The 24,556-nt window shown below is 31.8% G+C and overlaps 2 protein-coding genes across 3 annotated transcripts; one reads left to right on the top strand and one right to left on the bottom strand.

Moving 5' to 3' along the window:
• The first annotated feature begins 2,631 nt into the window (after window positions 1-2,631).
• Window positions 2,632-4,302, top strand: LOC108905888 (WD repeat-containing protein 91). The gene is made up of 4 exons (XM_018708955.1): window positions 2,632-3,001; window positions 3,054-3,194; window positions 3,572-3,687; window positions 3,740-4,302. Exons 1-4 carry the CDS (start codon window positions 2,758-2,760, stop codon window positions 4,091-4,093), a joined length of 855 nt encoding a protein of 284 aa, XP_018564471.1. The 5' UTR covers window positions 2,632-2,757; the 3' UTR covers window positions 4,094-4,302.
• Window positions 4,303-10,768: 6,466 nt separating this feature from the next.
• LOC108905969 (nuclear hormone receptor HR96) lies at window positions 10,769-23,966 on the bottom strand. 2 transcript variants are annotated; one of them, XM_018709065.1, is made up of 5 exons: window positions 23,051-23,966; window positions 18,060-18,285; window positions 14,472-14,702; window positions 11,489-11,695; window positions 10,769-11,386 (listed from the first exon to the last, which is right to left on the bottom strand). In XM_018709065.1, the coding sequence occupies exons 1-5, from the start codon at window positions 23,809-23,811 to the stop codon at window positions 11,183-11,185; spliced, it is 1,629 nt and encodes a 542-aa protein (XP_018564581.1). In that variant the 5' UTR covers window positions 23,812-23,966; the 3' UTR covers window positions 10,769-11,182. The 2 variants fall into 2 exon arrangements, with proteins under 2 accessions (XP_018564581.1, XP_018564592.1); XM_018709076.1 differs by having other exon boundaries at window positions 14,472-14,690.
• Window positions 23,967-24,556: the final 590 nt, after the last annotated feature.

Genomic DNA, 24,556 nt, shown 5'->3' with positions numbered 1-24,556 from the left:
TACAGTGTTTTATTTTAATATACAAAATATTTAGGAACTACATCACAATTTTTTTTTATTTCATATAAATTGAGTACCTACCGCAATCTGTTAAAGTTTATCGTATCAAAAATATATTATTATTGGTGTGATTAATATTCTCTGTTGAACCTTCTGTGAAACAAGATAGTTATAACATAATTAAAGTATCATTCAATGTAAAAGATAAGCACAATGTCGGAGTGTGTGCAGATTTATACATATGATAGGTAATAATATCCTATGCAGTTATGATACAACTCTAGCCGTTGTTCTTGAGTAATATAGTATTTAATATATTTTTTATGAAGTGCATATATGAAAATTTAATTTTTTATTATATAATAAATATTCAGATATACCTAGAAAATTATGAAAAATAATTCATATGTAATTGAAAATTTCAAAAGTACGTATTTGTTAGTTCATATTTCATTTCAAAATTTAATGTAAAGTTATGTGCGTTTCTAATTTGAAATTTTAGAACTGACCTGGTAATGTAATATAGTACCCCCTCGTATCTAAGACTTCAAAATGGCGACCTCCTTTATTAGCAAGTTTGCGCATCTTGACGCTCATTCTCCCTACTCCATATCTCTGCAATTCACACAACAATAAGAAAAATCAGAGATCAGTATTGTTTTCTGGTACGTCGGTTGGAGCAATCCAGAGGGCTCCAGGCTCCAGAGCACTTAAAAAATTTTTAGCTGCTCTAGCCTTGCTCCGTTTCAATGCATAGGAATATAATGCGGAGTTCACAGCACTCGACTGTAGCGCGCTACAGATCTCAGCCACAAATTTTTCAAATGTAGGGAGTCGATTAAAAATGTAGTCGCTGCACTGTAACCCACTTTAGCGTTATAGACCCAAATGTAGTAAATGCAAAATTCACTTAATAAATAAGATGTCTAGTCAAAAGAAATTTGAAACCATATGTTACCAAAAGTTTTTTTGGAAATAACAAGCAACAAACAAGAAAAATTACGAATTTGTAGAAAAAATATTGACATGTAATTCTATATATATTCTATACAGGGTGATTTCACTTTAAATACAGAAACTGCAGGACTAGATTCATTACTAAAAAATAATTAGAGTTTGTTCTATAAACTTTTTTTCTGCGGGACTCGGTATTGGAGATACAGGGTGTTAAAGTTTACAAAAAAATATTTTTTCTGTCATATCTTCATAACGCGCTGACGGAATTGAATGAAATTTACTATAGCGTAGGTATTCATTTAATTAGACCTTTTATTGAATGTAATATTAACCTTGTGGCTTTAACTAGTGGCGCGCTACTGGACGTGACGCCACATTTTCCCAAGAAAAAAAATATGTTTCAGGAACAGCCAGGACCAAGAAGAACCAAAAAAGAGATAAATTACAAAAAAACCGTCCCCGCGGAGTCACAGTCTCTGGCCGTGGAGGAACTTCGCGGTGACCCTGACGTACCCTATCCCCGCGCCGGCCCGCGAGCCACCGAATCAAAGGCCGCCTGCATTCCCTAGCTAAAAGCTATTCCCAAAAACCCACTCCTGCTCACGACGACTACCCTCCGGAGGGCTAGACAAGCTGGCGAAGAAAGAAAAATCAAATCACGAAAAGCGCTAGAAGAGGCGAGGGCCACCCAGGGTAAGAGGAGATCCCGCAGCGCCTACACCGGCCATGCTTATGGGCGAGGTAGACGATGGACGGGGCCCACCTTCATGAGGCTGCCCACGCCATGAGGATAAAGAGCGACAAACTTGGTCCCCCTTGGTCCCAAATTAGAGAGAAATTGGAACGTCACATACCGCACGTACTGTGTTAATAGCGCAGCGTTATTTGTGCGCTAATTTGTCTTGAAAATATGAGTTATTGAGTTATTGTGTTATTGAACATCCTAGAGTAGTTGTTTAATATTGATGACCTTGATTGGTTTTGTCTAACCATATTCTATGTGCCTAATCGTCGTCGGTTTTTCCGACATCACCCGAAGCACTTTAGCGAAACGGTAAAGCATAACCATAGATAAGATATACTATGAGCATAACGCTATATACATTGTAACGTCACATACCGCACGTACGGTTTTAATAGCGCAGCGTTATTTGTGCACAAATTTGTCTTGAAAATATGAGTTATTGAACATCCTAGGGTAGTTGTTTGATATTGATGACCTTGATTGGTTTTGTCTAACCATATTATATATGGTTACATAGAATACAATACACCAGGCGTTATCGTTATTACGGCGCACGACAGCTGCAACTGCGCTTAAATACCGCATGCACTAATGCAAGTTGTCGCTCCAATATCTCTCTATTATCGAGGCCACGCTTAACGCTAAAAATAACGGCGCGGGTCTTTGAGAAGGAATTGGTTTACTGGGCTACAGTCCGCGCAGTACGAAAACTGAAGAGCCTTCTCAGAGAGCCGCCCATCTCTAGTAGAGAATTTTTCTTTCCAGGTTGAAAATTCGGTCAAATTCATTAAACTTGACAAAAATTTTTCTAATTCCAACAATTTAGAGCGAATTTTTATAACGCCGTGGGTAGTAGTGACTTTTCTTAATTTATGTTTGGCAACTCTGGTTGGTTGAAGCAATAAGTTTGAAGTTTGTTTTTATTATTTTATTAAATGTCATTTTAACTTAGGTTAAAAGCCAATGATTTTAGTGTTCTCGTAATTGAATATTTTATAATTTATTTCTGGTTCATTATAAATTGTTATATGTAGTTTATTGTTAAGATTCTGAAAATGGCTCATATTCAGTTTACAGATGAGCTTATTCGCGAATACTTATTGTTTAGAGGTTTTGGATCAACACTCAAAGCTTTTGATTCAGAATTGAAAGTAGATAAAGAGAAAAGTTTTCGTGTTGATAAAATAATAGACCAGTTAATGCAGACAATAAATAATTATGACTTCAATTCTCTTAGAGAATTGTGGGGCCACTTGGATAGTCATATGTTTACAAAGCTGGAAAGTCACTTTTCTCCAGGTATTTATTAAAAAATAAGTTGGATATTTCTTGTATTGCACAAATGTTTCAGGTGTTAAAAAATTAGAAAATGCTGTTCTTAAAATGTATTTAATCAATGCAGTTGTAAATAATAAAACTGATAAGGTTATGGAATTTTTTATGAAACTGACACCAGAATTACAAAATCAGAGTGAATGGAAGGATTGGTTTGGTAAGTTTGAATTGGTAACGTTAAAAAAAATATATTTACTTTGTTTAAAAGGTATTGAGCTAAATTTAAATAAATTCAGTTTTTTTAATCTTATCAAATGAAGTCAAAAAATGTTCTTTAAGAAAATATTAAATGTAAAATTAGTTAATAGTCTATATTTCTGTTTTCATTTTTAAAATCAAGTGTCTTCATTTTAAGTTCTTTTATATTAAAAAATTTGGAAACTTCTAATCTAATATCTGTTGAGTTAGAAGATGTTTTCTTAACTTGGTTATTTGTTTTAAAGTTTTCTATTCTATATGATATGTATACATAACTGTAATGTGCTTTTAATTAAATTTAGTCACATTACATGTTTAATACTTGTTTTTTTTTAGTACTTCCATATATAAAAAATCCTGAAGAGAATCCTACATTTTCTCTTCATTTTACGAAGCATTGGCAAGACACCTTATTGGTATCTCTGCATAATTTTCTTGCTTCCATATTCCAGGTAATTTTAATAATAATGAATTCAGTAATGTTTATTCTTTATATTTGTTTAGTATATGCCTACTCCAACGCTTTTACATTTTGAAGAGGATGCCAATAAAATTAGTAAATTGGAACAAAGGAACGAATCCCTAAAGAACCGCTTAGCTCTTTTAATAGATAAAGGCTCAGAAAGTAGTGTTACCCCATGTCAAGTTGAACCACCGCCCCATTTACTTGACGACTTTTACATAATAGCTCAAGAAAATATTATAGATAATCAAGGAAAAAGTTTAAAAAGTCTTATTAGAAATATGGGGACCGCTTCCAGTCCAATTTTGGGTCGAAAAGACAATTCCTCTGGTAAGAAGAGGTTAGGTTCAGTGTCAGGACGTAACATTAAATCTGGACATTTTATAGAAACTTGAATTTGTTTTATCAGATACTGTAAGGGCTTAAGTAGCCGATTATACTATGCTACCTTATTCGCAATTGGATTTATCTTAGATAATCCACTTTTATCACTTTTGCTCATGTAATGTAGCAATTATTAAAAACAAAATTTTAAAATGGACATACTGAATCGATGTAGTTTTGTGTTTTAAACTGAATTAAGCAATATACATATTACACTTCATGTGTTTGTTTGCTTCGGGCGTGTATGCTATCGCGTATACTACAGTGAACAAATGTAACTAAATTAATTAGCATGTAGAGGTGGAAAAAAACACTAAAAGAATTTATTTCCCATTACTAAGGTACATCATAGGAACTTCACTCAATGACTTTTTATATGTTTACGATACTGAGTTTGTTTGGAATCTTGGAAATTTGAACATCAAAAGATAATTGGAACTGAGTGAAAACTACATTAGGTAGTCTTTGGTTTGTAAAAATGTGAGTTACATATAAAGTGTTACTCTGAATAGCAAACAGATTTAGTGAGATTGGTTCATTCTATGTGTACATGCTTGAGCACATTGGACAGGAATTCATGGGGAATTCAGAAGTTGGAGGAATTTAAAGGGAATTTAAGAAAGTTAGGGGAATTTAAGGAAGTCAGGAGAATTCAAAAGAGGTCGGAGGCATTCACAAGAAAGTCAGAGGAAGTCGGAGGAATTCAAGAGGAATTCACATAGAAATTGGGGGAAATGAAAAGTTGATCTTAAACCAAAATATTTTAACAGTATGTCTTCCGTGATATATGGTATAGCAACAATTACAAGTAAGTTACAAGTACAGAAAAAGACAATAGGGCAAGTTTGCCCTATAAACCCCTGCCCAATTATTAAGGTTTAAAAGTTACATGCTGTTGAAGTTAAAAAAATAAAATGATTTTTCACAATAACTCGGAATATTCTTTGTATATTTTGTGGTTATGCAGTAAGGTCGACAACATGGGTGTAGATAGGGGGAGCAGGGGTGTGTACGGTCCTCCCCAGAAAAAAGGTCTAATATCATCTTTGTCATATCGTTTTTTTTGGAGGCCTCCATAGAGTTTGCAGCTCTGGGCCCACCCCAAACAAAAATTGTAGCTATGCCCCAAGTTTGTGATTAAAAAATTATTCAGAGCCGTACGTAAAATTTCTAAGCTATTTCACCTTATAACTTTTATGCTATGATCTAAACTTTGTTGGACTCCGAATTCTTAGACATTTCTAAGCACGAGATGAACTCTCCAGCATCGGCGTCAGCGTCGGTAGTTGTTGACCCAAAATAATTTAGAAAAGCAATATACAGGGCGTCCCGAAATTAGGGGGCAATATTTCTACAGGGTGTTCTATGTGGAAAAAGATTACTTTTTCTTTACATAAACGTGGGTCCAAAAATTCATCCTAAGGATGTTATGGCCATTTAAAGGAGCCACTCTGATGGTGTTTTTTTCTAAATAATTCCTAAACCAATTTGGTAACTAGCTTAACTCTTACGTGCTCAGTCCGTTACTAAAAAGAAATTTACAAATTTTCATTTACTATAACTTTTTATACTTTGACGTTTTGAGTTTTGACTGGAAAGTATGAAATTTCAAAGTTTTTTAGTAAAAATAGGTATTCTTGGTTCAAAGTAGCAGAATGTTCAATTTTTGTGTAAAATACGTTTAAAAACAACGTTACATGTGTTAATCACCGAGAATCGAATTTGTCCATATTTTTTATTGTCGCGGGTTTTGAATAAGAAAAATGCGTTTGGCGTGATTTGCATTGGCAGTTCAGTTATTTACTTTTTGCGAATTGTTATCAGTCGAAAATGCCACATTTTATGAATTTAGAGATAGCAGATATTCATAATACCCATTTCTGGTCAGACAAAAAATCCACAGGCAATACGGCGCACAAATTTTGAAAATAAATGTGTGGCAGAAATTTTAGAGGACCAGCTACTTGGACTAATTCAGTTTCCCCTTTGTCCGAATGCAGAAGGATACTTAATTTTTGCAAAATGATGTAAAAGAACTATTGGAAGATACACCGTTAAACATATGATTAACGTTACACTATAACAAGATGGAGCCCCACCTCACTATACCCATAACGTCATAAGTTGGTTAAACGATCTCATTTTCCTGGCAGGTGGATAGATAGAGGTGGCCCCATTCCATGGCCACCTCGATCTTTAGACCTAAATCCTCTAGATTACTTTCTGTGGGGTAGGATGAAGGCTGTAGTTTACGCTACAGAAATAAATCCTTTGGAAGAATTACAACATAGTATCCATTTGGCTGCAAATCAAATAAGACAAAATAATTTTAAATTTTTGAGGTCTTCGTGGGCAATTCGATGTCTAGCTGAAAAATGTATTCAGCAAAATGGAAATCTTTTTGAGCTAAAAATTACTATTGAGATAAAGATAAGTTTTATTAATAGTGTTTTCATTATTTTTATTAGTTTATTGTATTACTATTTAATAATTTCAATTGTTTACTTGTCAAATAATAATTTATTAAAAATAATAAATTCCTGTGAAAAAAAAAAGTATATAACTGAACTCAATGTAAATGACTCCAAACACACGTTTGATCTTCACAACCCGCTACGAAAGAAAATATTGACAATTTTGATTCCTGGTGATTAACACATGTAACATTATTTTTAAACGGATTTTACATAAAAATGGAACATTCTACGAATATGGACCAAGAGTTTTTTACTAAAAAACGCTGAAATTTCATAATTTACAGTCGAGTCAAAAAAGTCGAAAGTATAAAAAAGTTATGGCAAATTTGACCCCCCTCCCCCCCAGTTTTGGAATGTATGTAATGAAAATTTGTAAATTTCGTTTTAGTAGCGGACTAAACACGTAAGAGTTAAGCTAGTTACCAAATTTCATAAATTTATCTCAACTGGTTTCGGAGTTATTTAGAAAAAACCTCATCAGAGTGACCCCATTAAGTGCCTATAACTTCCTTAGGAAGAATTTTTGGACCCACGTTTATCTAAAGAAAAAGTAATATTTTTCGACATAGAACACACTATAGAAATATTGCCCCCTAATTTCGGCACACCCTGCATAAAACAATTGTGTTTTCGTTAAACATAAATAGTAAATGTGACTAATATGAATAGGAAACTAGTTGCAAAATAATTAGGTAATTTTTTTCCGCCACACTGTAAACTTCAAAAATTTTAAAAATACAATATTTTGTTCACTAGTTTTTTTCTAATTGTTTTGTTTACAGTGTGTCTATCTCAAAAACGAAATACTACTTATTTTAAAAAATGTACAAATGTATAAGAACTGTCAGACAAATTTACNATAGAACACATTATAGAAATATTGCCCCCTAATTTCGGCACACCCTGCATAAAACAATTGTGTTTTCGTTAAACATAAATAGTAAATGCGATTAATATGAATAGGAAACTAGTTGCAAAATAATTAGGTAATTTTTTTCCGCCACTGTAAACTTCAAAAATTTTAAAAATACAATTTTTCGTTCACTAGTTTTTTTTTCTAATTGTTTCGTTTACAGTTTGTCTATCTCAAAAACGAAAGACTACTTATTTTAAAAAATGCACAAATGTATAAGAACTGTCAGACAAATTTACTGTTATTAAATTAATAATAATAATAATGATAATTAACAATAAATAAATAAATAATAAAATAATAATAATAATAATATCTCTACTTCTCATTTTAATTACAAGGATTAATTCAGAAGTAGGAGACTTGTGCGGGAATGAGGTAAACTTGGGAAACCTCATGCTTGATGGTCAAACGCTAACCAGTAATTAAAGTTTTGTGTCCACGTTAAAAGTTGCATTACTTTTCATTTTTATTGCATATTTAGAATACTTTGTCATCTCTAACTAGATTGAATTGTAACTAAACTGAGGATGATATAAATTAACAGAGTTCAAATTTGAATCTACCACCCCAAAAACTATAAAAATCAGCTATTTAAAAAGCTTTTTTGAAGTGTTTTTTTTTGCAAGCCTGTGAATATTGGAGATAAGCCAGAAAAAGTGATTTAAAAATATGTGTTTTATATTCAGGCAACTTGAAAACTAAGTTTAGGATATTTTTAAAATTGTAATAGCGGATCGGATAGAATATGATTAGTTTGAATAAAATAAAATTGAAATTCAATTCAGTTAAACTCTTTATTTAAATTTACATATTATGTCAAAATTTAAGAATAAAGAAGTTTTTATATTGATAATTTTTAATTATGTAGTATTTTTCACGATCTGATCTAAAATTCAAATTATTTTCACTGACGTAAAATTTACAGAGTGAAATAGATTATAAATCTTTCAAAAATGCAATTTAATGACCTTATTACATATACAATTTGATTTGATTCGTTTCTGAGCTATTCCCAAAAATATTTTTATTGCTTCAAGACCATGTAACTTCTAAATAATTAATATTTTGTCATGGATTTCGTGCAAATTTGCAGCATGACCTTCCTCTGATTTTTTCCACCTGGGAATCGTACTGTATATTACTATAACTATTTATATGTAATTCAAGTAATACGATCTTAAAAGTTCTTTATAAAGAGAGTTGATCTAATTATTGTAACTGTAAATAGAGCAAAAATAACACATTTTTATGTTGATTTTTTATTTACTTTTGTTTTTTTAAATTATTGAAAATTTAAGAGCAAGTTAGAGGAAGTTGGAAGAATTCATGGGGGAAATTCCTTTGAGTGGAGGAATTCCAATTTTTTTTTTTCATTGACTTCCAAAAACAACTAGTTTCTACTCCATAATATACTGAGGAAAATAATGGACTACACATTAAGTCCTGTAACTTTTTAAAATAAAATTGTACTAAGGTAACAATCTAAATTGATTTATATCCATCCTAAGCTATCCTTGAAATATGAAGTATTCGTTTCTGGACACTGTATATTAAGGAATAAGTGGTTGGTTTTGGGACAAATGCGTTTTTCTCAAAAAATTGTATGTTTTCGACAGACCTAACCTCAAAAAGTTGCCATAAAATGTCACTAGGTAAGGTCATAACTCATAACTAGCAACCTCTAGCAGCAATACATTGGTAATTTTTTGGAAGATTTACCCAAAATTTGATCATAAAAATGCCCATGAATACAGGAAAGAAAATCATTACTTTTTTATGTACTATTGGCCCCCAAATTATGGTACCTTTTTCCAAAATACTTGATATTTTTTGTAACAATGTTCATATTTTCAATTAGTGAAGCGAATCTAATTATGTTACGAGCCATGTGCCCACGAACTCTATTTATTATGTACTTTAATGTCGATAGCCTTTATGTTTTAGGGTATAAAATGAAACCGACGAAACATTTAATGTTTATTATGTACAATACTTTTAAATACATTAACATTAAAAAAATAAATAACAGTGTTTACTCTATCAATTATGACCTATTTCCTAGTTCAAATGTTTATGAAGTGTTAAAAATTACAGAGAGATCAGCAACCACTTTTTAATTTATAATACAGTAATTTAAAGTATGATTAATATTACATTATTACAATTATATTACATAACCTGTTGAGGAAGAATATTTTAAGATTAAGTGGGTCAAACTTAAAACTTTAAATAGGGGGTCAAAATAGGAAAAAAAACTTCTATGATGGAGCTTGCAGATACGCTTCGTTTTCAAGATATAGCACGTTGAAATTTGAAAAAGTTTACATTTTCAAAATATTTAAAAAATTATAGACTACAATTTTAAATTATATGCTGAAAAAAAAAGTAAAATCTTAAGCCAGAGATTTTCTGTACTTTCATTGTATTTCTAGAAGAAAAATGAGAAATGGTTTGTTTTTCAGGTAGGTCAAATGTCACAATTCTTTAGAAAATAAGATGACCGTATGCCGTATATATGTTTCTTAGAAATACCACTGGTTTTAATTAGATGTCAGTCGCACGACACATTTTTAGAAACATTTAAAAAATTATTTCTTTTTTTTTACCTCCCTATATCTTGAAAATGTGTTTGCAGGCATTCATCATAAGACTTTTTTTATTATTTGACTGAAACACTGTGGATACTGGCCTATATTCATAATTCAAGCCTTATCATAATTAAAATAACTAGTTTGGAAGATATGGACAGTAGTCAGCTAATTATAGTGACATTTTGGCATCTTAATATTATCTTGTTTAGTATCACATTTTAGTTTGAATCACTACTGACATTTTACATTTATACAAAATTTATAAGAATATATCTTATCCGAAAAAATTTGAGAATAGATGCGTCATGAAAATGGAGTCAATATCATAAAAAAATGTTTGTAAAATTCTTTTAGTTTACGAGAAAGAAATTATTGAAGTTGGAGTATTTAAAACCATTACATAGCTGGGCTACTGTAGTCTCTAGTCATTTGCGTTGTGCGCTGACCACAAATTGCTCTCCGCGGGGACCCAGGCGATTCCGAATCCGATTTTAGTAGGTATTACATTACTTTTCTTTAGGAAAGAAATTCTTTCAATTTTTCGTTCGTTCATTTTTTATTACACTTTACCGTTGTGCCAGTTTACGACTGCATGCTTTACCTTACGCAAGGTCAGGTTTTACAGTGGATCAGTTTCCAGTGCCGAGCAGAAGTGTATTTTTAAATCATTTTCGAACTGCCTTTTTTGATTTTTTTTTACAAAATTGTATTTGTAAGAATCCCCTGTACATTGAAAAATTTTTTTTCAGATAAGTTCTGAATCACCCTGTATAATTTTGGTTTCACCGTAGCGAAGTATCGGTATATAACTAACAAGTAAATAGGCTCTCTAAGTTAAAACATACTCAAAGTTTCTGTAATTGTAACAATCAAATTTACAGTATGATAAATCGATCCACAAAGTATTTCCAGTTTTTCGATCGGTACTACAGTTATAATTAGATCACCCTGTATAATTATATTGCACACCGCTTTTGCATATCTTCCTGAATACTATTGTGACACAATCATAATATAATCAACCGATGATTACTTTCTTCGTTATGTACAATTTAGTACAAACTATAATTCCTGAGGATTTTTGTTTAAAATTATTGATATGAATTAAGTAGTTTTTCACTGTTTGTGTTTTAAATCGAAAATTTCTATTAGTAAAGGCTCTACTTCTGAAGGATTTACATCTAGGTACACATTTATCAGTTCCTCGTTGAGTTTGTGAAGTTCAGCAATTTTCTGAATCAGTTTTAAAAATGTTGATTTCGCCTCACATCCTGGGTAAATACTTTCCAGATATCTTCTTAGAAGATAGTAGTAAGAATTCTAGAACAAGCAGATGATAACAATTATTATCCAGCTGGTAGAATTTAAAATAATAATAATGAATTAGTTCCAGTTACAAAATATTTATTAAAAAAACTGCACCTGTTCCAATTTAATCACATCCTGGTGAATGACTCTTTGTCTTTCAGGCGTGAACAGGACCACTGCACACAATATCAATATAATATTTTCATCAACTCTCCACTTTGGATCAAAGGTTTTTATGAAGCGTTCATGTTCCTGGTATATATTTCCTTTAGCAAGTTTGAGTACATCAACATTTAAAGTTATATTGTCTTGACTAGGAATCTGTAATAAATCAATACACAAAATAAAATTGTAACTGTAAATTCACTACACGGTACGATCAGTTAAGGTTATATAACAGCAACACAAGTTTCTATTATTCCATCCTTTTAGTATGCACTTTACATGCCACTGCCAGCAAAAATTGTTATTAAAAGTTCTTTGAAAAAAAAAATAAAATAAAATGTATATTAAAGTGTTAAGGTATTACATATTTAATAAAGTCTGATCACTAAGGAGTGACTGAATCTTGGACACCATTCATATGTGACTTTAAATAAAAAATCTATTAACAAATATGGCCAACAGTTTATTTGAAATATTTTTAAGTTCCTAATATCACTAGGAAGCACATTTGCCATGGATTACAAAAATATCATCAATATTTCCAAACATCTTGAATACAATCTAGGTGGAAATATATCTTTTATAATTTGTTCAGTCCCCCACAAATTTAGTTATAAGAATTTTTTCTTATGGTAAATAATAAATACAGGGTATCACCTAACGAATGTTACATACAAATGGTGTCGATTTAACCAAACTTGTTTAAATGAAAAAAGTTACATGGTATTAAAGTTTCTTTTTTTATTCCTTGTTTTGTCCTTAACTCAGAACTCAGTTAACCGATTTGAGCAAAATTTGCTGTTGCTTAGTTTCTCTTCATGAAGTGATTATGTTCGTAATAGGTTAAATCATACAGAACATTCATTTTTCTTAAACTCTTTGTGAATATTCTTCTGTGACTTTTTTATACGTTTAAATTTTTACACGCAACTATCAGAAATAGGTAGAGAATTTTATTCTACACAAAAATATTTTTTGGAAATAACGTATTCATAACAAGACAATTTTGATAAGTCACTGTCAAGTGTGTATTTTGCAAAAGTTTGTTTCTGAATTATGAAATGAGAGACATGATAGTGGTATATGTACAGGAATATTTTAGTGGATGCACTGCTAAGAGAACATATGAAGAACTTTATCCGAAATGCAGACAGCCTTCTCATACATTGTTTGGTTCTTTATTTAATATATTAGGAGAAACTGGAAACTTTCGGTCTAATTCATGAAATGGAAGGTACGTTCAAAGAAGGGTAGATGACGAAGAATAAATTCTAGAAAGAGTAGAAGAAAATTCCAAAATTACTATTTGTTGTTTGTCAGCAGTCACAGGAGTTGGCCACAAAACCGTTTCAACTATACACCATGCACAGTTACAATGTTTCTATTTTCACCCTGCATAAAATTTGCTTAAACCGGATCGACTGCCCCCTGAGATTAACATTTTGTAAACGATTTTTCCAGTTACATAAACGGGGATCACATTTTTCACGGGAGAATTGCCTTTACAGATGACACAACCTTTACACTTGTGGAGCGAAGCAAATCCACACGCAATAAAAGAGTATCACTTCCAATACGAATTTTCAGTTGTCTGGTGTGGGGTTATAGGAAATTTTATTTTGGATGCCTATCATTCTATCTGCAAGGTTCAATGGCCAAAATTATTTGGAATTCCTTCGGCAAGAACTTCCTGGGACTCTCGAAGAAGTACCCATTAATACTAGACGACAAATGTGGCTTGTGCACGATGGTGCCCCTGCTCATTACAACCATTTGGTGAGAGATCATTTATATCAAGCATTTCCAAACCGTTGGATTGGTCGAGGTAGTGACTTTCCTTGGCCTTCTCGCTGTCTGGTTTTTCATCTGTTAGACTTTTACTTTTGGGGTCTTTTAAAGGGAATTGTTTAAAACTTGTAACATCTAATACGGGAGAAGAACTTTGGGATAGAAAAAAAGACGCCGTATGACAAGTTAGGCGAATGTATAATTCGTTTCCTATTCTCAATAGTTTCATAAAACGTTTAAGGAAATGTGTTGAAGAGAATGGGGGACATGTAGAACATTTATTATAAATTAGTAGACTTTTTATTACTGCCGCCTTTCAGTTTACTATGTTATTAATTATGTTATATATTATATTTTCTGTAATAATTTCATAACCGAGCATAATTTTGACTTTTGATAGGTATACATTTTTTGTGTAGAATAAAATTCTCTACCTATTTGTGATAGTTGCGTGTAAAAATTTAAATGTACAAAAAATTTACATAAGAATATATACGAAGGGTTGTAGTAAAATGAATGCCCTGCATGATTTAACCTGATAGGAACATAATCACTGAAGAAAAATTAAGTTACAGCAAATTTTGCTCAAATCGGTTAATTGGGTTCTGAGTTAAGGAGAAAACAAGAAAATAAAAGAAACTTTAATACCCTGTAACTTTTTTTTGCAACATTTTTCATTTGAGCAAGTTGGGTTAAATCGACACCATTTGGGTTCTAGATTATACCTTCGAAGTAGGTAACATTTGTTAGGTCACACTCTGTATATTCGATAAATATTTTTAAAAGCAGGAACTTGAGTTTGCCTTATCTAAATTTAACAAATTATAGCTTATTTTAAAAGATTCTTTAATGTGATACTTTTTTTAACTCAAAAAATTAAATGCAATTATATAAGTAACTTTTTTTACTTAATCTCAATGTTGCAACATGAAAAGTGTCCAAGATGTAGCCATTATATAGCCTTAACGCTTAATTAAATATTATCTAAATACTTTAATAATATTTTTAATTCAATAAAATTTTAAATAACAATTTTCATCACTATCACACAAAGCACAACTTAGAGGGATACAATGGATAATGGAAATCATTATAGGACAAGATCTAGTAAAGGTAATACTTTACTTGGTTTTACTATACTCACATTCCATGTTTGTTTTTTGGGATCGTAGTTCATCGCACTTCTTAAAATCATAATTTCCGTGCAGCCTCCCTTTAGTAACGCAACTTGGTCCTCTTGGCACATGTTTTTAAACGAGTTAATTTTCTTGGCCATCTTAATTAGTCGTCTAATAACAAGGGCAGTCAAATTTATCACATCTAACAATCCCGGATCAGCATCCAACATTTTCGGGGGGTTTCCCTGTAAAAAGGACTGCATAAACCATGCGTAAGTATTTTTTTACAATTTACATTTTAATGGAATTTATACATTAATAATAAATAATTAAAAACTGTACACATAATTAAAAAAATTGCATTGAATAGAATCTGCTATACATTTACCATTTTTGGTAAAAAAAATTGGTCAAGTTGAGACCATACAGATAATGACAGAGTCAAATATATGGTCTATTTGGCAAGTATGTGTAGCATCTTGTCATTGAATATACTTTCTGCCACATTTATTGTCCACAGCTGGGTGCTATTTGAAGAAGAAGAAAAAGAAATTGAAAAGAAGAGAAAATACACTTACATTAATTAACAATGAAATATTAAAAAAAACACAACCTTAATAAAGTCACAGTCGTACTTATTCCTCCATTCATTAAAAATGGACTAATTTTGCAATTATTAAAAAAGGCGAAAAATTTGTATTTTTTGTTAGTATAGTAACCATAATTTCGCTGAATTTGCATCAAGACATTGGAACATAATCACTAATATGTACAGTCAAATAAGACTTGTAAATATATAATTAATTGTAATGTAATGTAATAATATAATTGTAATGTAATGATTTGCTATAAGAAAATTAATAATACAATGGAGGTTTTCAGTGACTTCTAATATTTACTCTTCAATATATCGTCCCTCTTATCACGTAGGGGAGTATAATCCAAGAAATGGATATACACATACGCCTTTACGTGATAATAGGGACGATATTTTATTTATAATCTAGATCTTTGACACTTTTATTTTATTTACTTATTACTTATTACACTTATTTTTTATTTTAACACATTCACTGCTCATTTTGATATTGCGTCGGCATAAACATTTTTATATAGTGCTTACACCACCTAAGTGGGAAAGAGGGGTATACCCGCAATGTTGCAAATTTATCACTATTAAGTTAAAAGGCTGAACACTGCAGTTGGATTTTTGCCATCTTTGGAGCAACTCCGATGAGGTTGTAAATTGAATTATAAATGGACGAAATCAAACTTGGTTGGAATTTTAACTTCTTCTTGTCTATCAAGATGAAATGTCAAAGAATTTGAAACACAAATAGACTAATCAAGGATAAACTGCTTGCATTATTACAATTTTTCGATTCAGATGAGCATTTCAAAGATTCTGGTAATAAAACAAAGGAAGAAGATAATGAAAGTGAAATCCCTCATATATAATGCTTAGCCCATTAATTTGTTTGCATTTTCTCACTGCATTTTTCTTATGAATGTTTTAAAGTTGAATGTACTTTTTGTTATACAGGGTGTTCCGAAATTCATGCAACAAAATTTGGTCATAGATTCTTAAGACAAATTTAAGGGACCCGAATTTTTTCTTTTTGCCAACTGGTCCCCTCTTTCAGAGTTACAGCCCCCTGAAATCTGCCCCTAAGAAGTCTTTTTTATATCTCAAATAAATCATGTTGTACGAGAATCACTAAATTTGGTACACAGGGGTAAATTTGGTCGCGAATTTGATTTTTTTAAATTATTAGTTAGAAAGCCATTGAATTTAGAAACTTTTTTGTTTCTTGATATTTGTTTCGTAAAACGTAATGTTTTTGAGGAAAATGGCGAACCGCGATGTGCATTCGATCACATTTTGACATTTTTCTCGAAAACATTGCGTTTTACGAAAAAAGTATAAAAAGACAGAGTTTCAAAATTTAATGGCTCTAGTGGACTGATCATTTTTAAGAAATTTAAATATGCGACCAAATTTTTTTGGCTCCAAAGACAAGGAAGCCCACGAAAAATTGTCTTAAGGGGTTCCCCGTCAAAAAACGTAGCACCTTCAGATTCCACATGACATAAAACCCCTGTGTACCAAATTTAGTGATTCTCGTACAACAGGGTTCCGAGATATATAAAAAAAAGATTATTCTTAGGGGCGAACTTCAGGGGGCTGTAATTCCGAAAGAGGGGGCCACTTTGCAAAAATAAAAAATACGGGTCCCCTAAATTTGTCTTAAGAATCTGTGACCAAATTTTGTTGCATGAATTTCAGGACACCCTGTATACAGGATGTACCTTAACGATATAAGAATATTTAAAGGTGCGATTTTTCATGGAAAATGAATAATAGTTTGCTTTATAAACTGTTTCAAAAATGTCCCGTTGCAAAAATACGTTAAAATTTTAGGAAAAAGAAGGAAATTAATTAATATTTTCAAATAAAGGCGCATGTTTTTCAATACAAACATAATTTTTAGCTTTAACAGTGGCATGCATACGGGCACTGACTGATATTTTTAAAGAAAAAAATGTTTTTTTCCCAAATAAAATTATTTTTGAAATCCCCATTCAATTCGAAAGATAAGATCTCTCTTGAGTCTTGAAACAATGAAAATTCAATTGCCACTATACAGGATTGTGTTCTCACGCAGCTGGCTTAAAAATAGTAAGTGGGCTTATCAGCGAAGAACACAAACTTCTAAGTCGCCCATCTGGATTGAAGTTTGATGAAGGATCAACAATTTGGTATATCAAGATGTAACGAATTTCGAGAAAGGTAGCATAAATTTGAAAAATATTAATTCAAATTTAAATAGATATAAATGAAGAAAAATTAATTAATACATTAAATTAATAAATCAATAAAAAATAAATAAAACAAAATTTCTTTGAAGGCCTGTAACCTTTTAAGGAAGCAAACTTGTATTAAGTTGATCTAAATTGGTTTATTTTCACCCGTTTGAAGCATGTACCATTAATTGCGGGATACCCGGTACACACGATTTTTCAAAATTAAACTGAACAAGAACTGATCTAATGTATATTGATCATTTCAAATTTTTTTATTAGAAATTTTTAAATTAAACTATATTTTCAGGTGAGACAAGTATTTAAATTTTTGTACAATTTTAAATTATTAAAAGGTGGATGTGAAACATTGACCTCAGTTCTCATGTATATAATCTCGATAATGTAAATATGGTTTTTTATTTACACAATTTATTGATAAATTGATTATCTATTAAATATTTTATCACTAGTATTTGTTGACTTGGCACTTTGAATTTATTTTGCCAATAAGATCAACATTAAAAAATACCCAAGTGTTAAAAAATTTCAAGGAGCTACAAAGTATTTATCTATCTAAATACAAATATTTTGTAATGTTTATGCGATTATATTATAAGTTAATAAAAAAATATGCAAATTTATAAGTGATATCAGATAAAATTATACTTAAGAACTGACAATTCAACTGATAAAATACTTCAAGTTAGTCTATTCCAACGATAAGTATTTCTTTTAATTGCAATAGTTGGACATTAAACAATACTAAATTTTCAAAAATTCATCTAGTTTTCATAAGAAACGATAGGTACCTTAAATTTACAGTCATCTACTGTCAGGAGGCTATTTAGTTCATCGTCGACAGGTGGTAGAAGAGCTTTATTGGCGACTATAAGTTCATTTAGTTTTGCCCTTTCAGCGTCATTTAACTCTCTTGAATTTGAGTGAGACTGAGCTATTGCAGAGAAAGCTTCATATTCTAATTTAATTGCTTCACAAAGGATTGATTCGATGGGGCTCGGATCCAGTGAATTTACTCTAAAAAATGATTTCAATCATTCTTAGAACAGTACTGTCCTGATTTTTTGATACCCCTATGCACACATGACCAAGGAACAAAAACTAAGTTAAAATTCTTGGAGGAGTCTGATAGGTACCAATATATTTCATGTATAGTCTTTCCGATATCAATTGAAGAACCAACAGATTGATAGTATGTACCACGTTCGGTCGCTGACGCAGCAACTCGGCATTGAAATATTTGAAAAACTTGTTCTCATATTTATTTAGCCATACCCATATACAGGTCTGGTCGAACTAAACGTGGAGGTGATAGAAATGTATACCCTCAGTTGAAGAATGCAAGCCTGGGCAAAGGAAAACGATCACAGTTGCATTGGGCTACTGGGCAATAAATAATAATAATAATAATAATAATAATAGTAATAGTAATAGTAATAGTAATAGTAATAGTAATAGTAATAGTAATAGTAATAGTAATAATAATAATAATAATAATAATAATATGCTTTATTTCTCCTGAGACATAATACAATGCATGGAAAACATCAAGTAAATACAATAAAATTCATAATAGAATTAATACATATATATAACAAATAAATAACAATGACACAATCATTGACTACAAAGTCAATTTGCTCAATACAAGATGACAAACAACAATCAAAGAAAACTACACTCAAAAAATTCACGCACTGTGTAGAATGATTTTGTCAAAAGTAACACTCTACGCGACTTTTTGAAGGAAGGGATGCTCTGAATATTTCTTATATTAACTGGAAGGCGGTTATATATTTTAGGTGTCATAACAAAAGGACCATTAGCTGACTTTGCCAATCTGTGTCTAGGTACCACGACAGCATGCCTATCTCTGAGGTCAAACGTCAAATGTCTATCTGCGAACTGCGTAAATTCAGACTTGTGAACTCTTACGTATATCGCGCACTCTAAAATATACATTGAGACTGCGGTCAAGATTCCCAAGTCTTTAAATAATCGGCGACAAAAAATGACGCCATGTTTTAAACAGCATAGTTCGAATTATTGGTTTTTGCGCAATCACTAAATTGTCGATACATGAACCATTACCCCGAACAGAGGATACAATAGCTTAGGATAGGGTAAACCTGTCCGTAATAATATAACTTCAGTACGTCAAGACTCACAAACTCCCTCAGCTTCCACATGACAAAGTTATGTTTGAATAGCCCCTTATATAAGTTCACTATTTGAGCCTGCCAGTTAAGACACCTGTCAAATGTGACTCCCAGAGACTTCACACAATCATTATCCCTAAGAGATCTCCCATTTAGGGCAACATATAAACTATTATTAGGGTCATGAATTGAAAAAGAAATCATTACAGTTTTCGCGCAGTTTAGAGACAGTCCATTTGCCACACAATATTTTTTCATTATATCAATACAATTCCCACCCTCACGAGCCAACTGATCAACGCTGTTTGCCCGAAAAGCCACAGTGGAATCATCTGCATAGAGAGAAGCCTGATTTGGAAAAAAACAGTTGCCTAGATCGTTTATAAAAATGATAAACAAAATAGGTCCCAAAATGCTACCCTGAGGAACACCCAAGGGAACCACTCTGTTGCTCGATGTAGACTGGCCAACAGGACCCTTGACGATAACTTTCTGCTGTCGATTTGATAAATAAGATCTCAACCACTCAAGGGGAGTACCCCTGACCCCATAATGTTCAAGCTTTATCAGAAGTAAGTCATTGTTTACGGTATCAAAAGTCCACGTTAAATCAAAATAGAAACAAGCCGATTTCTGCTTGGACTCAAAACTTTCCAAATTGTGTTTATAAATTGTCAATAAAGCATCCAGCATTGAACCAGCTTGGAAACCAAACTGGATATTACTAATCAACTTGTGCTCACTCAAGAAAAACTTTAGATTTTCTGCAAAAGCCTTCTCATATATCTTTGCAAACACCGACACCAAAGAGATACCTCTATAATTCGAAATCTTATCACTTTCCCCCCTTTTTATAAATAGGGACGATCAAACTCTGTTTTAAAACAGGTGGAAATGAACCCTGTTCAAAAGAGCTATTTACAAGTTTAGTAAGAGGTTCCTTTATGTCATGAACCACTTGCTTAAGGATAGAGCAAGGAATACCATCAAAACCCCCTGAATCCTTGATAGAAACACTATTTATCACCTCGACCATTTCCTCGTGAGAAAGTGGTAACAGAGTCAAAGATTCAGCCACCCTGTCTGAGGAAAAAACATAATTGTTAGGATTTACATCCGACTTACGGCTTTCTCGAACAGAGTCTAGAAAAAATTGATTAAAAGCTTCCGCAGATTGCGCAAAAGGCACAGAATTATTTACATCATCTACAAAAAAGATAGGAACACTAGAGCGGTTATTTACATTTACATGATCCTTTATTACATTCCTGCCAGCAGCCTTTGATTTATTCTGCGCTAACGCAATTGATTCCCTATAGTAACTTCTTTTTACCTCTAATAGTTTTTTTGTGAGATTTACTTAATTGTTTGTGCAGATTCATATTTCTGTCTGTAGGGCAAAATAAGTACCTTTTATACAAGTCTTTCGGGAAAAGTCAACAAACCGGAAAAACTTATCAAATTTATCATTGCTATCAAGCACGTTATCTATCAGAGCATTCCATCCCACATTAGCAGCATGAAATTTAAAGATCTGAATATTGAAATCGTTAAAAAAAAAATGAGTTTTATCAGCAATCAGTTGCATAGAATGATCAGAAAAAAAAGGGAAAAACAACTCTGCCCTTACAATAGGTACACTGACTCTGACAAAAACATTGTCGATTACAGACTTAGAATTCATATTTACACGAGTATAATCATAAAAACTTTGTACAAAACCATACGTATCAAATAAATTTACTAAAGCAGTGGCGTTCTGACTCCTAACGTTGACATCCAAATTTATATTGAAATCACCACAAACAAACAAATACTTGAACTTAAACTTGGAGCAAATTAGCGTCAACAAATTTTCTAAATAACTTAAAAACAGATCAACGTTAGAGTCAGGTGCCCTATATAAACTAACTACTAAAATATTCACAGAATCAACAATAATCTCTGTAGCAGCATACTCAAATACAGATTGGACTGGAGTCACATTGATTGCTTTAATACTAAAACTGCCAATTGTATCGCGAATATAAATCGCCACACCACCACCAGCTTTATCAACTCTACAGTAGTAATCAGTTAATTTGTAATTATTAAGTTTTAAAACTGAAATTTCGTCAGCTGAGAACCAGGTCTCGCTCAAACATACAACGTCCGGGAAATCTAATGATTCCAAAAAAGTATACAATTCTATCAATTTATTACGAGCGCTTCTTATATTAAAATGGCAAATTCCAACACGCTTCGCCACATTATTAGACAAATGATCCAGACGACTGCTTATGCCCATGAAAAAACTTAAAATGTTTTATAATAATGTTTTCCGGCCAAAAACCAGGGCTTTAAAGTTCATCACGCACTTGTTCAGAGAAGACTGTACTTACTCGAAAAGCCGCATTAGACCCCTTACTGACCAGTTTTACAACCTCGAATTCTTGATCCTGCATTTTATTTTGTAAATAGGAAATAACACTGTCCACCGTAGTCTCAGCTCTGCATCTCCCCACGTAGAGCCATAATTTCTTAGCTGGAGCAGCCAAGGAAGATCCTTCACTAATAGCAGCCGAACCCCTAATAAAATTCTTATTCCGTTTCATAGGGACGCCACTGGCGACCGACCCATCCATTTTGCCGCTATCAAATGGCTGGCATTTTTTAGTCGAATTCCTAGTATTTCTTTGTTCCCCCACATCTACTACTTCTTGTGATAATGCGAAGGACTTAACCTTATTATTAGAATCATTAACAATCAACGAATCAATATGTCTAATCTTCGTTAACAACCCAATCAGTTCTTTATTTGTTGAAACCAAGTCACTTACTTGCTGTTCCAAAGATAATAATTTTTGTTGTAGAGCTTTTGTTGACTCCTTTACTAAATTAGTTATGTAATCTTTTAAGCTCTCATCATATTTTGTCTCCTGACTAATACTTTTAGAAGCAGACCTCGTCATCTTGAAGTTATCTACCACCTCAGATAATAAGCCAGAAAATAAAGCCAGACACAATATAAAACAATATAAAAATCAGTAATTTCAGAGCACTATATAAACACGTGTCTACTACTCAACCGTTAACTTCATGACAAATGCCGTCTGCATAAATCACAGCAGATGACAAGTGGTTGATAAATTGCCCAGCACTGCAGTGCAGCAATGCGGAATTTGGTGTGATTCAGATAATTTATTAATTTATTATAGGCACCTTCAATCAATCATTCATATTACAATTGCGAAAGGGAGAACTAAGAGGTATGAGGGATATTTTGTTTATTAATATTATCACAACATGGCATTTTGGAGACCTTTTGAAACTGAACAAAACGAAATTTACCACCAATATAAAAAATTGTTTGAGGACAAATAATTAAAATATGTTGTTGGCCAAATAAACATTATATACAAATTATTATAATTTTTTACCTTTAGCAGAAAATTTTTTTAGGGACGCCTATAAAACTCATTAAATTTGATTACCAGACGTTTTTTTGCATGTTCAACTGATTTCGGAAAGACTATACCTACCTGTGTTTAAAGTCATTTTGGTAATGTTTTCATGAATTTTATCGCTTAATGCAGATATACAGGAAACTATTGAAAATATATTTTAGTTTAATATTACATTACCTTTGCACATCATTGACTACATCTTTGGTAACATCTATCGTTGCAGTTGGAGTTGTACTTTGTGGAACACTGGAATTAATAGAACCATGTTTTGTATTGTTATTGCAGTTCGTATCAATATTGTTAATTAAAGTATTTAACATACAGATATTATCCTTTGAACTTGCATTTAAGATAGTCTTTATTGTAGAAATATCATCACTTGATGAAACCAATCTTTCATTTGATGAGGAAATACTTTCATCGTTTGATAATTTGCTTGGTTCGGTATCAATGTAGTTTATAACTATATTGTCATTACTTGGATCATAATTTTGTTCAGCAAAACTTGTGTCTTTAGAATCTGAATCAGTATTATAATTGCTACCCAAATAATCACTTTCTTGTGAGTCTGCTTCTATCGATTCTTTTTTAATTTTTTTAAAACCTGATTTAAATCCGCCGATACTTCTTTTCTTTGCTCTATTTTCTTCTATTTTCTGTCGCTTGGCGACTTTATCCTGTTCTGACATTATCAAGTCTTTACACATACCTATTCTGAAACACTTGTCGAGTCTACATTTTTGGCAGAATCTTCTTGTAACCGTTGTTATATCGCATTGGTTATTAAAAGGACATTTAAATTCTTTCTGTACGAGAGCATTTCTTCTAAAAAATGCCTTACAACTCTCGCAAGTTACAGCATTAAAATTATAACCAAGAGCTTTATCACCACAAACACCACACAGTTTTATGTCGACTTTTACTTTCATCTTAGTCATTTTCTTTTGGACAGTAAATTTTTAACTAACAAATATCTAGATGAAATGTGTCATGAGCAATTTATTTCTTTGCGAATATTCTGCTGATAATACATTATTATCATTTGATACATATAATGTAAAGTTAATTTTTTAAGTGGTTTGACCTTGTCTTCTTATCAGCAGTTAGACGTCAATGTCAGCTGTTGCTGTCATTAGTCATTTAGTGGTTTTTGTTTACATTGTGACCGGAAAAACAGAATATCCCTAGATTTAAAATTGAAGAATGCATTTTTTTTATACAGAGTGTCACACTTAAATAGTAACAACAACAACAAAATAACCTTTTTAGTTTTAGTAGGTATGGCTTTATTAAAATGTTTAAAAATTGTTTTAGTTTTAGTTTTATCGAGATATGAGCAAAGAATCACTCATTTTTAAATGTAAGACTACTTGGGTACCATCGAAAAAATATTGGGAACCCATAAGGTATTTTTTTTAAACACGAAATTTCTGTGGTAGTGTTTGAGCGGTTAGTTTCACCGAATATGATTTTGACGTCTCAGGACGATTTCTTCTATTTTCAGCTTCTGATAAATTTATTTGAGAAAGTTATATTAGGACGAACTTTTCTGTAGTTCTGATATTACATTCTAATAATAACACAAAAAGTGTCCCGAACAAAAGTTGCATTAAATCAATTTCTTCAAATAACAGGATACATGGTGACTTTAATTGTTTCTTCCGAGGGTTATATTTTCTATTT

This window comes from Anoplophora glabripennis, unplaced genomic scaffold (genome assembly GCF_000390285.2).
Source record: "Anoplophora glabripennis isolate ALB-LARVAE unplaced genomic scaffold, Agla_2.0 scaffold26, whole genome shotgun sequence".
NCBI classification, from domain to species: Eukaryota; Metazoa; Arthropoda; class Insecta; order Coleoptera; family Cerambycidae; genus Anoplophora; species Anoplophora glabripennis.
This window is presented reverse-complemented; position numbering and strand designations above follow the sequence as displayed.